Consider the following 17,569-nt stretch of genomic DNA (forward strand, 5'->3'; position numbering starts at 1 on the left):
CTGCTACCATTCCACCAGTTAAAAGCATGTACATAAATTGTATCGAGCCCACGGTACATTGGTACATGTACATAATGCCTGGCCAATTTATTATCCACTTCCACTGGCACGTTTCATCGCACGTTTATCGAAACAAAACCGCTTCCTCCTTTCCCCACCGCTCTACCGATTCCAACCTGAGGCTGATATTGATCGCTTAAACCTTAAGACGCTCTGCCTTTCCCCTGGTGCGTCGTATGTCTCCAATGGAACGGAATCATCGAAAGGCTAAGAAAGAGTAAATATCTACAAAAAAATGCCAACAACGTAGCGATTTGGTCTTCGGTGTTATTTATTCTATCGTAAGCCCAGTTGTGGAAACATAAGCCAAACCACCGAAGGGAGTAAATAAGTTTATAATGAACCCGCGGTTACCGTGGATTGGCGGGCTTGTTTTATCTTTATTCAAATTCAACGCTCACGTTACAGTGGCCTCCACCGACAAAGGTGAGCTAGATAAGCCGGAACGAATCGAACGAAGACGAACGAAGCAGTGGGTGCTGAAGAAGGCTTGTTACATAAAAATGAACCAAATCTTTGGACTAAATGAATATTTAATGTCAATTAGAAAATAATCTAATCCCGCGACAGTTTGTTAACAGCTTAACCGAAGTATGGAGTATGGAGGAGGTGGAAGAGAGGATCTTCAATTTATCTAATTAAAATTATTACATTGACACTTGTTTGAGATGATTGTTGGTTGAGTCAGCAAACAAGAATAATCCGACTAGAATCTTGATTAAAATGTTGAAAACATTGTTTTTCCAATTCTATAAAACTTTAAATCCCTGTTGAATCAAGTTGGAAATTTGATGTATTCCTTTTAATACACTCAATTACACAGTTGAACAAAGAGGACAATTTGGATAAAATGGAGTGAGTGGTGCAAACCGCCTAAAAGTATGCTAAATGCATAACGAGGCTGTGGTACTAGCTAGTATTTTGAGCCTATTAAAGGTAAATTAAACTGATTAAGGTAAAAAAAATACAAAAGCAATGCAATGAATTAATAAAACACAAAAAACGCAAACACTACCTAAGCTTTTGTTTTCCAGCACACAGTCCGCAAACGACCTTCCTTTCCAGCAAAATTAATAAAAATAAAAACAAAATCACATCAAGCCCGATTTCATTCCTACCCATTTATGGGAAGAGTCCCTGTTGTTCTTGTATTGCTGTTTTGCTGCAAAAATATGCTCGCTTTCCATTAAATATGGCAGCCGGCACGAGCCTAAACATTCTAACATTAGGCTGACGGTGTCACGTTAATGCGCGGACGGTGGAAAATTTAACGATTCTTAGTCACACTTCGTTATGCTGTGCTGTTTTTCCCCACTTCCTTCCTTCAAAAATTTCACGCATTTCGTCCTAATTTTGTGGAGCGTTTTTTCCTTTCTTTCTGTAACGCACTACACCTAAAAGTTCCAAACAAACACACACGCCAGTACTCTCCCGGAAAGCGCACCGGAACACGCGGCTGGACTTCCGCTTTGCTTTAATAAGGACGGCATCGAGCGGGCAAGCTTTCCCCTCGGCTGCTGGCCGAAAAGGAGCGAAGTGTTGTGCGATTTTATTGCTGTTTTATTTTTGACCAAAAATCCGTGCCAACCGCGTGTCCGCGGGAAATGGGCCGGCGGTGGCATGCCGAGCTGGCGATATTTATTGGTACGATTGGTTGTGTTTTTATCGTTTTGGCTACGTTGTTCTTTTTTTCGCTTTTTGTTTTGTTTTGTTTGGACGGCGAGTGAGTGTAAAGGAAGTTATTATGCTTGTTAATACCTCCGCAGGGTAGAGCATAAATTTCGATCTAATTATCGGTGTGCAGCCAAGGTTTTTGACTTTTATTTTGACACTTGAACACGAGTTTCACTAACGACAAAGCATTAAACGATCGCAAACATGCAGTGTGTTACTTATTCTTACCAGATTTTTTTTCGATGATTTTTCATGTGCTGAGCTTATAATTATAAGTATTTTTTTAGCTTGTTATGTAGTTTTTAATTATATTACTTGATCTGTGTTTATGATGGATAGACGCCTTAAAGTATACACACGAGCAGCGACCCATAAGGAAAAAAATAAATATTTACTTTGCATACATTTAGGCGCTCTTCAACGTACCAAAATATCACCATTCTAGAGGCAACGAGAGATTGTATATAATTAGACCGGACAAATATTATCATTTTGTTGATCGAAAGCAACAAAACCAAACAAAGAGTGAACTATCAAAAGTGCATTTAACAGCAACGTATCAGCATCACTGCCAAGACCAAGACAAACGAGCGTCGGCAAACGTGTTAAAGTTTTCTGCTTCCAACGATTGTCCCACGCAATGCTGCCTGAACCAACCTCGAACCCCTACCGCTGTCCGTGTTCGGTGCGGCCAAAGACCGTCCACATCCGGGTGAGCGGTTGCCGTGCGTGCAACACCAACCGAAACCGAGTTGCGCAATCAAATTAACCCACTAAACACTGACGCCACTCCCCCAACAACCCGACCGGATGTGGGATCGGTTCGCGGTGCACCAGAAACGACAGCCGCAAAACGGAAGCAGCAGCCCGTACAGCCTCAGTGGTGCCTCAGTGTCAAGCGTGAACGATGCGCAAAAGCCCGAACAGCCTGTCGCCCATTGCGATCCTACCGAACACGCCGCCGCCGGCGCGTATCTTCGCCCAGCCGGAAACACCCACGACACCGCTAACGGATGGCGCCCACTCGCCGACCGAACCGAACGGGGGGCGCCCGGTGGTGGTCGAGCTGCCGACGCCGCTCGCGCGCCCGTCTTCCATCCGCAGCGGTTCCGGGTCGGGGCCACAGCTACGCTTCAGCAGCCTGCTCGATCCGGGCGACATTACGCCCATCACGTCGCCCCTGCCGAGCGTCACGTCCGGCATGGCGGACGGGTCGATCTACACAATCTTCGGCGGGGAAGGCTCGAGCGTTGGGCGGCGCCGCAGCTCCCAGCTCCTGCCCAACAGTGCCAGCAATGGTAGTGCCACCAGTGCCACACCGGCATCGGCCGGCGCCGGTTTGCTGCCGACGACCAACGGGTCTGCCGTGAACTGTAGCAGTATTAGCACGAGCCTCAGCCAGCCCGCCTCGGCTACCAGTGTCAGTGCCTCCCAAGCCAACAGTGCCAGCGCCAAGTCGCGCTCCCGCCGCTCGTCCGAGCTGTCGCAGCAGAACTCGATGAAGTCGCACGCGTCCGCCGGCTCGCGCAAACGCAGCTCCCAGGCTCACATCGAGCTGAACGGGCCGCCGGTTCGCGATCGGCCGCGCTGTCTCAAGTCGTCGTTCTTGAGGCGCAAGTGCAAAGAGTACGCAGGTAGGTGGGTTTTTTGGGCGGGGATAAAATTTTAACTGGGCAAAGAACAGACAAGCGCGTTTGGGTAACGTTGGACGTTGATTCATTGAAACGTAATCATCTCTATTACGGATCGGAACCTTCCAACGTTGTAGACCATTTCATAGAGGAAATTGGAGTTCAAAACCTTGCTAAGAATCAAAAAATGCTCTTAAACCACTACCGTTTCAATTTGTTACATTAGTGGGGAAGGGACTACTATTGATGATACGTAATTTATGGATAATCCCTAGCCAAATCCAATCTTACATGAGCCGGAACTTTTATCCATAGATATTTCAATATTTATAAAACATTTTAATGCTTTAATAGTGTTTCCAAATTCTTCTTCTTCTTTTTTGGCTTAAAAAACGTTGTCAGTCAAGGCCTGCCTATACCACTATCTGGCTTGGCTCTCAGTGACTTACGGATAACGCATAGCAAAATAGTCAGTCCTACGTATGGCGGCACGGTCCATTCGGGGCTTGAACCCATGACAGGCATGTTGTTAAGTCGTACATATTGACCGTACCACCTGGTCAAAGTTTATTATTCAAAATAACTCTAATCCACTGCGACTTAATAACTTAGTAGACAGATATGTCATACCAATTGCATATCTTTAGGCGGAAAAATAAAAAAATATTTTCAATTTCTTTTCTATTTTTAAATGTCTATTTTTTGCAATATGACTGAAATTTACTAAATTATTAGTAATTAAATTATTAAATTTAGTATTTCAATCATGGTACATCCAATTTGATTTAAATACACCATCTACGCCATTCTGGAATTAAACAGCAAAAAGTTAATATTATCCTACCAAATACATTGCTGCTATGTATCGTTTATATTGATCAGCAGATGTTGCACAGTGCCTTTATAACCATGTCTTCATACCCCAAATTCAAGCCAAACGAACAATGAAATCTCGAAAACGTACGGTTAACTTTCTCTTCTAACTCTTTTTTATTGAATATTTTCTTAGAACCTCCACTCTCCACACGCATTGGTACGGAATGGCCATAAAATGGTAAAACTGTTTTCCCGTTTCCTGGAAAAATAAAGTTTCCTCTCTACCACAGCGTATCGGGTGGTTTTCAACCTTCCTTAAATGAAATCTTTAAACATAGAAACACACATACAAACACACACACATACACAAACACCGTCACACAAACAAGAAGCTCTGACACACTTGTTTACCTCGTTTTGACGCATTAATGAACTCGTACGCCCTAGAACCTTGCATCCTTTTTTCGAGAGGACAGTATATGACACCGGCGTCTCTGCCCTTCCGATGCTCACACACAGGGACGTTTGGGAACGATGCGAAGCACACTGCTGAAGCGGCTGATAAGAGATCCTGCTGATGGCGAGAAAAGCTTACTCGCAACGCAAACGAAGGGAAAAAGCATCCCAAGCCGAGAAAAAGCATTGTGTAGTATGTGATGCTGAGGATGTGATGAGGATAGCGACATAAGCGTCTTATTTTTCTGCCCTTTTCCGCACAATGCAGGAAGGTTTTCGCACTTTCTGCTGAATTAATCTTCCCTTATAATGGCTTGCTGGTTGGCAAGGTGGTTCGTTAATCAGCAGGTTGACATTGAGACTTTTATGCTGTAGCATATTAGGTGAGTTGTGCTACAAATATTGCAACAAACTTGCTGTTTGGCTCATGTAGTTATGATGTAAAATATATGTTTTAGTGTGCTACAATTGTATGTTACACATCGATAAACATTTACACCAAATTCATGGATTCAAACACCCACGGTGAACAACAATAGAAATTAATTCTACAAACCAACACACAATTTGCCAGAAGGTGCAGATGCGCTAAATTATCGCCGAGTGCATATTCTGCTGAAATGCAAGCAAGGCTAACATCAACGAGGACAAACAAAAAGGGGCGGAACACCCACGAGCAAAAGTACAAATGCAAACATCCTTTCCCGGGACGAGTTTTGCTTTGGAGCGATTTATGGAAAAGGCTTTTTGAACTCAACAAAAAAAAATATACCACTCCAAAGTACGACAAGCCTGTTTCCGCAGCTACGCTTCTACGCCTCCTGCATCCGTGGTGTGAAGAAAAAGTATGCACTCGAAAACCGAAATACTTTAACAACCCACCGCGTACACCAGCTACCCTTCCTCATACACGCTCTCGGGAAAGCGCTCAGTCGACGGAAAACACGTCCAACATGTTTTCACTGCAACTGCACCGGTTCCGAGTACGCCGAATAGCTCGACGGCTGTGGCAAGTTTTATGTTTCGCTTTCGGCGTACAAGAGCTATGCAGCAAATCTCGACATTGAGTAGGTATCGAGCAGCGGTGTCGGTTTTTGATCGATATTTATTAAATTCTGTTCCGTTTTGCGCTTCTGCGAAATATCGGGCGGACGAACAGGGGGGCCATTCTGCCAGTTCGGAAAGTGGTAGTACCACGAAATAGTGCAGCAAGGCTTTATCGCTTCAGCGATGAAACGGAACAACAGTATTTAAAAGGTCAATTATTTGGTTTTGTTATTTTATTATGCTTTTTAACTAGTTTTTTGTGTTTTTAACTATTCAGTATGTTCGTGTAATTATTCATCAATTGATAACGTAATTAAATGCGATACGTTTAACTATACAAAACGATTTATTACAATGTGTTCTCCATAATCTGTTGTGTCTTTTTCAAAATGCATCCTTACATACGAAATCAAACTTTATCATGATGGGATCTTGATGTTAAGTATTACTGGATACATTAATTTAATAAGAAAATAAAATTTAAAAAAATATTTATATCTGCACCACAGTTTAAACTTTATTTATATTAAATAAGATAACATTTTATCCGTTTTACTGGACTTTCATGTATTTCATATTTATCAACTAAGCTTTATTCTTGCATTACCGTATACGATATTTATCGAATACTTTTTAAACAAATATCCAGCATACGCCATACATGCATACTTTTAGGCGCTGTATCAAACGGCAAATACTTTCGCCTAAATTTATGCAACGTATTTGAATTTTATTTACTATACCTTTAAGCATTTCAGTTCAGCGATAAAAACCAACTATTGATGCAAAACATACCAGTAAATATGAGTGTAATGATATTCCCTAAACAAATCATGAGTGTCATTACAATGTGCATGCAGCTACTAATAACAACGCCTAATTTCATCCAGCAATTAATCAATCTGCAATTTGCAAACATTTCAATCTTATTCATCGCATTGCGCCGCCTCTATCTCTTCCTTTCGTGTTGGTGCCAGATTTCACACATAAAGTTAGTTTCTATAGTAAAGTCAAACTAACGCAAAAGAAGTACTCGTTCGTGCTTTCGTCAGTAATGTTTTCTGCCATCCGTCCAGCAGGCAGTGACCAAAAAAGGGATAAAAAACGAAAGGATACACATTTAATTTATGCCCAAATGTCATGCTATGGCACACCGCACAGGCGTGATAATGTTCCACTTCCAGTTGTGCCTGTCCGCCAAGACGGGGAAAGAAACATCACCGGAACAACTTAAACGTTCTGACAGGACAACTTGCTCTTCGCTTGTCGCGTGAGGTGCACTGACACAGAGCAACAACAGCAAAAAAACAAGTCCCTCTCTTGTTTTTGACATTTACCTCCACGGCACACCTTGCCAGCCGTGCAGGAAAGCATGACACGTGCGAAAATGGCAAATTATGACATTCACACTAAATCATCGTGCACATATCAGGCGGGGGAATTGGTCCATCGAAACACTCTCACACACACACACACATCGACTTCTGGTGGCCGTACAAAACTATCAGTAAAGTCCCGCGCTAGCATTCGGTGGCCGGTACCATGGATGGACTCCAATTTCCGGAACAAAGCGCACTCGATCATGTTCATCCTGTCTGCTGCGGTTGATGAAGTGCCATCGCCCTTACCTGGTATGCTTTGGGCTACCCCCAAGGGAGCTGGTCGGTGGTGGTAATGGTGGAGCAAAACTTCACCGAATACCAGCGCAAATTGATGCGCTCCCGTGTTTGGCTGCGTATGTGGAATGAAGGGCGTTTGTCGTGCGCGAACGGTGGGTTCCGTTTTGTTGTGTGCCGTGTGCCTCAATGGGTAAATTTATTACGACTACTAAAACGATGACGTTACGTTTACGTTGGTTTATCTGAAGGTTTTAGCTTTATTCTTCATTTTACGCCCTTTTAAATTAATATAAATCAAACCAGAACCAACAAAATAGATAATGAAGTTAACGCAATAAACAAGAAAAGCAACTGCACCAATCTATGTACATTTATGAAATCCAAGTTCTGGGATGGTTAGAGGAAAAGATAAAAAAATATTTAGGGCAGAGTCAAAAATCGTTTAACAAAAGTTTTCAATACTTTGCCGTGTTTTGTCTTCTTTTGATAGGAATTTCAATCATAATTACACATCGCACGAAAAAAAATGCAATTCCCAGTCAACGATGACGTTCGGGCCGTGTTACGCCTAAAGTTATGTAAAATATTTCTCATTTAACTTAACAAATTAGAGTATGGGGCAAAAGTTTCTCTTAGCGAACAGCTGTCTTAGCGCCTCAAAGAATTAAATATTATAATTTATTTGAGTGTTTTACCTTTTTTAACAAAACTTTATTAAGAATATTGAAACTTTATTTCATAATATTTCAACAACAAAATTCTATGCAGTAGAACATAGAAATTCTATAAAATTATATGCAAGTAGAAGTAGAAGAAAGCATTAGACGATAGATATTATGCTAGATCAAATAGTTGGTTTAGCATGAAACATCACTTCAAGTTTCTTTTTGTTGTTCTAGATTGATAAAATTGGTTTAAATGCCGTATTAACTAAGCCTTCCATGGTCTGTCGTGCTATGGACAAATCAATCAGGTCACAGAAAGTCAAACCCAGCAGGAAACGTTAATCTAAACATCATATGGTTTGTAGAACAAATAATAAATAAAAATAAACCAAGAGGAAAATTTGATCAATATTGCTTCTTACTTACTACAATATTCTAAGATTTTTCAACAACAAACAGTTAAACTAAATATTTCAAATATTCAACCATCAACATTGACGGACGAAATAACAAAGTTCATGCGAGTTAATCCTCTTAAGAACATTCCAGTTTAAAGCCTAAAGCACCTAAGTTTATCTATTTAGATTCAAATAACAAAACAATTACCCAAAAACGTTTAACATCAGATACTAAACGATCGTAAACGTATAACACATAATTGCGTTTCTAAATCGTATGAAATTCCTGTTAAAATCAATATCCACCGTACAGAGTTGTAATTTCATAAAGCCTCTTTCCTTGGGTTCATCATACTCCCCCCTGGAGGTGACAGTTTTTCAACCAGTGTAGGCCCTCCACTCACACAAACGCTCAAAAAAAGCAACACGTACTACAGTGAGCAAACCCGGAAGTAAATTGATTTACTTTGTGCTGTTGCTCGAGCGGTTTCTGAGGATTTTTTCGAAAAAGAGGTTAACTGTGGTGTTGTAGCGCACATGGAAGTCGTGGACCCTTAACAGGGTTAGGATGTCTTCGGGACCAAATCAAAGAAAAGAGCGCTTTGATGACGTATTGTATTTCATCGCCCATTGCCGTTCCGTAATTGGGCCACCGCTAATGTATTGTTATGTCGAAATTTGACGACAAATGTCTATCAAGCGAGTCTAAGAGTATGTGTGTGTGTGAGAGAGAGAGAGAGAGAGAGTGAAAAAATCCACGGAAAGATGCTTGTTCAGAACAAGAACAAAATGTATTTTCATAGGTAAGGTTTCAACCCTGTTTGTACAGATGGATGCTCTGGTTCTTTCGTGTGTAGCAAACGAAGTCTCATAGACACGTTGTTCAGGAACCTTACATATGCTGTTGAAGCATTTTATTCATACTGCTTCTATTTTTGAGCACTGGAAGGGCAACACATTATAAATATGCACACTCATGTGTGACTTTTTCCATCCTGTAAAAACAGAACAGAACCACTTCCTATTTCGGCAACCGGGCACATGAAATTAATCCTGTTCATCCACATCATCCTGCTGCTGTTTGCAGTGGCCTTCGCGCAAAAGCTTCAAGCCAAACTTTCGACCATAGTTGGAGTTTATGCGGCAGTCCAGCACGCACTGGTTCGAATACGTCTTCAGATCCGTGCCGCAGACAGGTCGGTACGATCGGGGGCAGCCGCAAGGACCTGCACTAGCGCTCAGCACCAGGGCCAGCACACCGAGCACCATCAGATTAATGTAGGACAGGAAACGCATCTTCACTTGTAGGTTTTTTTTATGAGAAACGACACCCAACGGTACTGGAACAGCTTTCCACACTTTGAGTTTTTCTTTGCACGTGTTAGATAAAGCACAAACACTTTCTGATAAGAGATCTCGCACGATACTGTGATGTGCTGCCGGATTTGGGAGCAATTTTATTCTTTATCGCAAACACTTTAGACGAGGGGCTTTTTTGGCAAAGTTTGTGTGTGTGTGAGTTTGTATGTGTGCGTGTAATCAAAAACAAAAATGATACCAAACACAAGTTGAGTCATGTACGTTCTTGGGGAATTCAGAATAGGATCAACACATTCGTAAAATGATAACAAGATGATATTGATGATTGGAATTGTTTGTTTGAGATTGCTTTGCAAACGCATGCATCTGTCAGTGTGTGTGTCTTGTTGGCAGTGTTCTAGCGCCTGAGCATAATTAGTCATCATACCATTTTTAAACATTGCTTGAATTGTGGAGAATTCTGCTTAGGAACTATTAAGGAACTCTTTCATATGATTCCTATAATTAAGTGGATTCAAACCAATACCATTCCTTATGAATAGAAACATAACTGGGAATGGTTTTTTTCAACAGGTTCAACATGGTTAATAGTCCTTCATAAACCATAATGGTCATCATTTGGATTCAATGTTACATTCTGCAGCATGTTATATTCTGCAGGTTAATTTGTTTTAACTCCATTTATTCACAGTGTTGTTTCGTAAAAAAAAAATTGTTTCAAGATGATAGGAAAGGTGATAAAAACGCAGTTAACGCGTTACGTAATTCATAGATAACACCTAAGTATCTAAAAACCTATTAAGCTATGGGGCGGCACCGTGGTACAGTCGTCATGGGTTCAAACCTAGAATGGACCGTCTCCCCGTAGCAAGGATTGACTATCCGGCTGTGTGGTAATGAATTATGTCTCGGAAGCCTGTTATAGGCCAGCATGTCCGCGTCAGGACGTTATGCCAAATAGCAGATGAACCTAAGTATCGTATTGAAAAGACAAAGCATACATATCGAATAATTTAACTAACTTGTCTGTCGTAGAGGAGTTTTGGTGCATCGTTGTTTAGTTGGACTATGACTAATTTATTTCTCTTACGTTCTATTACATTCGTCCTTAGAACTTTCCTTACAATTACACTAACACTACACCAACGAATAATATCTATAAAATTTGACCAAAAACATTATTTTCCAAAAATATTCTTCCTCGCTGGCTCTGAGAACGGATCACCCTGTAAGCATATTCAATAACATTTCTCAAAGGGGACTCACACCATCCGCACTATGTTTGATAAGTGACAAAGCGTTCTAGTAACTGTTTGTTTCCTCATGCGTTTGTTGCAAAGCCAATATTGTATATTTTGCGTAAGTGTATGACACATGCTACATGAATGAACCATTTATGAAGCAATGATAACACATGGTCTTTGTATGATTATGCAAATTTGAGCTAGAAGTTTTACTGCAAACATGAATCAGTAAAATTTGTACAGTAGTTTTAAGGAAGAAAATGGAATAGTGTCCGCAACTGATCAACTGATGTGTAATTTTAATTTTAATAAAAATATTTTAAAAAAACACACTTCCCACATATCCAACATACTCTCTAGACATATGACCAGCGTACACCAAAACCTTAGCAATCGTAACGTTTCAAACGTTTGCCACGTATCAGATGTCAGATCAGATGTCATTAGCGTTATCGTTGAATGATTTTCACAAAAGTCCTTATTTCCATCAGTACAGCATGCAAGTGCATCAAGCATTCCTTTCTGCAACATCATCGTGAAATTCCTATGACGCCATTCGGACTACCATTCAATGACTCACGTATCGCGTTGTTTTTTCACCTGCGTCCAATATGTGTATATGGCCCAATAAATGGCATCATCATCACCGTCCAGAACGCCGAGCCGAGGTACCGCTTTTTACTAACCTCATCGCTAGCCAAGCTAATTGAATATCCGGCCATGGAAATGTCAGACTTTAGAGCTTCACTTGCACGTTAATGCAGCAGGACGTCAAAGGGAAAGCAAACCAGCGTTAGTAAAACCCCTCTTACCAAGCATAGTTTGGGCGATGGAAGAGAAACAAAATTTTAATACTAAGGCTACCGCTATTCTGCACGATTGACAGCAACCTTAGCAGCTGGTGCCAGAACACACGCACATTGAAGGCTTGGTGGCGTTAAAAGCCTTCGAACGATGAAGCTTCAACATTGCATTTGTTGGAGCTTTTGCTGTCGATGTGGCTTTCTACCACACCTTTCACGGAACGACATGGTGTTATGAAAACAATCACTTGCACCGCACTGTATTTATGAGCGGTACTTTAAACGTTTCACTTTTTGTCCATTATGTCCATAGGTCGCCTCAAAAGCCTTCACTCAAATTATTAATAAACATAAACGCTCCCGAGCATTACTTTCCGTAAGCATCGAAAACTACTACACCCTCTCACAAACCACACGTCACACACGAAAGTGCATTAAGCTTCGCATATTGAATTACTCCTCGTGGCTGAATAAAACATCACCCATTGGCCCCACACATTGCCGGGGCTAGTCTTCAGCAACTCCACATCAGCGAACGGGCAGCGCTATCATGCTGCATATGCGCGACGCTGCATATGCAAATCAGGACAAAATTGAGTTAAGCTCACTATTCAGTTGGGAAGCTTCCCACATAAATCTACGTCAATGACTGGATGCAAAACGATGGTGACCCACGGTCGCCTGGCCTGCCGTGCCATCGTACTTTCCGGCGGCATCGTTTAACTGTTTGGACTGTAGTGCTAGAACCTTGCCATGCTCCGTCATGGCAGTGCTCTTATTCATTTTTTTCCTTTTTTTTGACAAGGTTTTTGGCCACTGTGAATAGCAGTGGAACGTTTGGGAAATGGATAACACTGCGGACGGCGTTTGATGTTTAATTGATGCGAGAAAAGAACCTTGATGTTGAAGTGAAGGACAAATGAAGGAATGATTAACTTGTTCAAATATACTTACCATTAGGGGAAGATTCATGTTGTCATCATATTCGAACAAATAAGACATTAAAGTACAAAATTGGTCAAAAAATTCGTGAACATAAAACTCTTAGTGGCCTAATCCTTGGTCGCACAATCCTTGGTCGCAAAATCCTTTATCGCAAAATCCTTGATCACAAAATGCTTGGTTGCAAAATCCTTGAAAGCACATTCCTTGATCGCAAAATCCTTGCTCGCAGAATCCTTGATTGCAAAATTCTTGATCGCAAATTTCATGGTGGCAACATCTTTGGACGCAAAATCCTTGATCGAAGTTGTCTTATTCTTTCGTTCTGATCTGGAATCATATACATACAATAATTTACCTGTTCTTATTATTATTATTATTATTTTTTTTTTTTGCAAAAATATGTTTTGTATTTTGAAAACATGTTTTCGTCGATCCAGACGTCAACAGAGTTTAATTTGACAGAAATGATCGCCTCATTAGAAAATTACAGTGCTTTAGTGTGAGATACTTTTGTAACGGAAGTGCCACATCGGTTCTCGGTGCATTCAAACCCACATTGAAGCAACAAGTAATAATCAAGTCGATTTTATCAAAAATTCACCCTAAAATGAATACTTTGTCGAACAGACATTTTGTTGGTTCTGTGCGAGATCTTTCCGTTGCATGCTACCGATCGGCCACGCATCGAACGAACTGCGTGTAATAGAATGAAACCTTTCGTTCACATCCCAAAGAGAATGATGACTTTAAGAGAAAGAGTTAATACAAATACGACCTTCTAAGAGCACAAAACCAACCATTGAAACTATGTTATGCTTTGTACAAATGTAGCATCGTAGCGTGAAGAACGCATGAAAAAAGGGGCGAAGGAGTATGAAAGCAAATTGTGGATAATGAATGGCGGTAGCGTAGAGTCTACAAAACCAGATAACCAAGGCAGCCAGTCACGCCAGCGATGTTGATCATTTTCGGAAAGTTTTGACGTCAATTTTAATCCATGTGGAACCGCAAACATGCTCTTTTATTAAATTATCAACTTCTTCATCATGTGTTGATTTTTTGCAATATGGATGTAATTTGTATTTCAATTCAAATAAAACAGTTAAACTCTCATTCGACAGTGCATTGCCATATTTTATTACACTGTGAGAAGTTTAGCGCTGAAACGATCGAGTTCGATCGATGGATTTTAGTCTCCTTTCGCCTCTGTACTTCATCTCAGCAACTCTCAGCAGAATGAACAGCATCGAGTAAAAAGAGAGTGAACGGCATGTCTCAGAGATCCCGAAGAGAGTGAAGGATCGTAACCCAAACAACAAAATCAACATGTTTTTCTCATTCTCTCAAGTTTGATGATCTATTGGAGAGAACAAGAAAGCATGTTGATCGTGTTGGTTGAGGACCCAACCAAACGTTCTCACAACTCTCCCATCTTCTTTTTTGTGAACCACAGAAAGCCAAAGTTACATGTCAATGCTCTTAGAACTTTTAAGCACCGATAGAACGCAACGGTTAAATGGTATTTATGTGGAAAAAAATTATAACATAATTTTCAAAAGTATAATAGTTGGTATAGAAAGTTGTAAAAACTAATATCAAATTTTTTTTATTTTTTATTTTTACCTCTTCGGATACGTAACGTACGTAGTATTTAAGATAATGAAGAATCCACGCTTCGACGGCTTTACCGTATTTCTTTGCCTTTTTTATCAATTCTTTGCCTTTCATGGTCGACAGATCCTTATGCCTCACTCACACACGCACATTAGCACAGTTGTACGCTCAGGTAGACATTGTGGATATACCTGTCGTAAGGATCTTTGACGTTCACAACCAGTAAGATCGCAAAAACCAAACAAAAAACAACATAACATACAACAGAATATAATAATAATAATAATAATAATAATAATAATAATAATAATAATAGTAATAATAATAATAATAATAATAATAATAATAATAATAATAATAATAATAATAATAATAATAATAATAATAATAATAATAATAATAATAATAATAATAATAATAATAATAATAATAATAATAATAATAATAATAATAATAAAAATAATAATTATAATAATAATAATAATAATAATCATAATTATAATTATAATAATAATAATAATAAAATGTACATTTTAACGTGATCTAACACTGTTAGATACACTCGAAAAGAACGATCACACGATTCGACGGTATCTATGAAAGGATAAATATTGAATGAAAAATGTTTAATAATTAATTGCTTTTAGATGCAAACCATTTCTGAGCATATTTAAGAACTTCTGAAGCAAGTTTCCTTTTGGCAGGTTTCCTTCTATTGCCTATCTACAATTTATTTAAAATATTAACATCAACTTTTGGCCCTTTTGCATCGTCACATTACTCCCGTTGTGTTGTGGTTTAGTGAAGCACTTACTCGCCGCCATGGGTCAATGCAGTGCCAGAGATGTTTCCGCTGCTCATGGGGCGAGAGCCGTCCTGTTTCGCTGTCGCGATACAGGCGCACTGAATCTCAAGTTCACTGGTCTCCGCTAATTTGTGTGATCGTGCTCTATTTCTTGTTACGTGTGCTTCTTATCAGTGTGACAAACAAATAAGCATCAACAACAAAACTGGCCGATCTGAACCGATCGGTGCATTTCGTGATCGGCTCGAGTTACTGTGAAAAGGAAAGGGGTTTTCGCCCCTTTTTCTGAACCGATTCAGTGTGCTATAGTGACGCGTACCGGGCAAAAGTGTGAGGCTTGGGTGAATTTAATTAGAATTTAGAATAACTTGTGGCTTAGTAAGGAAGGAAGATTTAAGAATTGAACAAAAAAAAGCATTATTTTTTAATTGAATAGTACGCTGTTACAGTGCTATGTTTTTGCACTTTTTTGCGTTATTAAAAATAACACCTCCGCGAGCTTTATAAGCATTTTAAATCCAAACATTTCTCAAACTGACTCATTGAAATAGTGACTACTGTTATTGTGATGAACACAAACAAAATCAGCATGCACGTGGCTGTTTACGTTCAAACAACTTTCACTGCAGCAAGAAAAAGCAACTAAACCGTGTTAAAATACTCTTCCGGAGCAGCCCTGCTTTTCCAATATCTTTGTATTTGTGACAAGTAGCTCTCGCCTGTTATTTGACTGTGTTTGTATCCGCAATAGCATACACTCGATTGCTTCATTAAATAAGAAGAGGAAACAGCTATTGTTCACTACCCAACTAACAAAACCGATATGCTTTCCCGTTCTACCCCAATAGAGCGGTAAACCTGAGAGAGCGAGAAAGTTTGTTGATTTTGCCGCTTGGGCACAACAACGATCGCTATTGTTGTGTTGTACTATTTGAATCTAATCTGCACCCTTCGCTATCGTCTAGTACGTTTAGCCGGGCCGGGTAATGGCCGTTCCAGTGTCAATCGTGTGAAGGTAATGCATGCACAGTTGCAGTTGCAAAACTTCACTGCAATGCTGCATTACCGTAGCGATTGTGGTTGTAGTGATGGGTTTCTTTTTTTTTCCTCTCCTGTTGATTGTAAATTTTTCAACAGATATCGATCGAGATTGATTGTGCAGCTCGATTGCGAAAACGGGGAGGCTTTCGGGGGGTAGCTTGGCGCCGGTCAATTTATGGTCCAGTTGGCACCGTGATAGCGGAATCCGTCGACCGTGGGAATCCGAGGGATTGGCTGTGTGTGCTTACAGTGTGGTGCATACCAACACAATTAAGGAATTTGGGTTTAGATTTAAAAAAAATATATTTATATTAAAAATATTAAAAACATTAAAAAATATAAAAAATATTTATAATTTAATTAAATTCTGATAAAGAAGGCTTGTTCTTGTTCAATAGGAATTTAATAGGCTCAGTTTACGAAATCCAAAACTTAACTATAAAAACTTTAACATCAAAAAAAGATTTATGTTTTAAACAAATATTTTTTTTGTAACCGTTAAAGATACGATCTTCGTGTGCTTTGGTGAGGGCATTACTGTAATGAGCCCATAATTGGCCACAAACACACTGACAGGGGCAACTGCCCGCCTGTAATCGATGCACTATTGTTGTCGTTTAGTGGAAAGCGATGGAAACTTTAGTAAATTAGTGTCATCAATGCACAACGACAATACACAGCCATTTGTTATTTTGCTGCCCTTTTCCGTACGTCAACCAAGAGACGCAAATTACATGATGTTGTAACCGTTTTTTACTAGCTCTGTATGATGATACTATGGATTATCATCGGTTCTTAAATGAGATGCTTGGAGCAGGTGTTCATGCATATGTAATATGAAGCAAGAACGTGTCAGTTGACGTAATATATTTCACATGTGCGTTTGTGTGTTTTTTGCTCTGTTACTTTGCGTAAAATGAGAAACACGTGCTATTATTACGAAAAAAAGCATGTGTCTTGTAGAAAATCATCCATCAACAGCTTTAAAAAATAGCAAAAAATCTACAACAGAATAGCGAGAAAATGAATTTACCATATGCAAAACACATTTTATTTGGAACGCAAAAAAAAACATACCGTTTAACTACACCATCAGCATGATGTAGACCCATTTCAACCTTGAACAGTGTTCATCTTAATGTATCGGAGTAAAATAATACATCACCAGCCCACCAGCACAACGGTCCATTTATCCCTCTGTTTTCCATCTGCTGGCACAGGAGCTGGTTGAAAAATCTCCACGTTTCAACGAAAATTGTGGTGTGTATTAGGTCAGCTTTTACAGGCAGGAGATTTTCAACCAGAAACCAACAACAACAACAACAACAACACGCACACGTACGCAATCCAACCCTCCCACTAGAAAATATCTCCCTATTTCTTAATTTAGAACCATCAGGGTGTGATGCTGCACGATACACAGCTTGTTGT

At 39.9% G+C, this 17,569-nt stretch overlaps 2 protein-coding genes across 10 annotated transcripts in view; one reads left to right on the top strand and one right to left on the bottom strand.

Moving 5' to 3' along the window:
- The window catches only part of LOC120959165 (probable phospholipid-transporting ATPase IA), a 69,918-nt gene that overhangs the window by 18,826 nt on the left and 33,523 nt on the right, over positions 1–17,569 (top strand). For 6 of the 9 annotated variants that reach the window (XM_040382354.2, XM_040382356.2, XM_040382355.2 and 3 more), the window contains exon 2: positions 2,145–3,368. The exons of 1 other annotated variant lie outside the window; for it this stretch is intronic. In XM_040382354.2, the coding sequence (XP_040238288.2) occupies positions 2,642–3,368 (727 nt within the window). In that variant the 5' untranslated portion in view covers positions 2,145–2,641. Of the gene's footprint in view, positions 1–2,144; positions 3,369–15,118; positions 15,439–17,569 lie in introns of those variants that run through there. 2 more of the 9 variants (XM_040382363.2, XM_040382362.2) reach the window with 2 other exon arrangements.
- On the bottom strand, positions 9,246–9,810 carry LOC120959166 (trypsin inhibitor ClTI-1-like). Its single transcript, XM_040382365.2, has one exon. It carries the CDS (start codon positions 9,660–9,662, stop codon positions 9,414–9,416), a length of 249 nt encoding a protein of 82 aa, XP_040238299.2. The 5' UTR covers positions 9,663–9,810; the 3' UTR covers positions 9,246–9,413.

This window comes from Anopheles coluzzii, chromosome 3 (assembly GCF_943734685.1).
Source record: "Anopheles coluzzii chromosome 3, AcolN3, whole genome shotgun sequence".
In the NCBI taxonomy this organism is placed as follows: domain Eukaryota; kingdom Metazoa; phylum Arthropoda; class Insecta; order Diptera; family Culicidae; genus Anopheles; species Anopheles coluzzii.

Bases quoted from the DNA above. Each gene is read 5' to 3' on its own strand.
- LOC120959166 (XM_040382365.2), bottom strand. From the start codon at position 9,662: ATGCGTTTCCTGTCCTACATTAATCTGATGGTGCTCGGTGTGCTGGCC.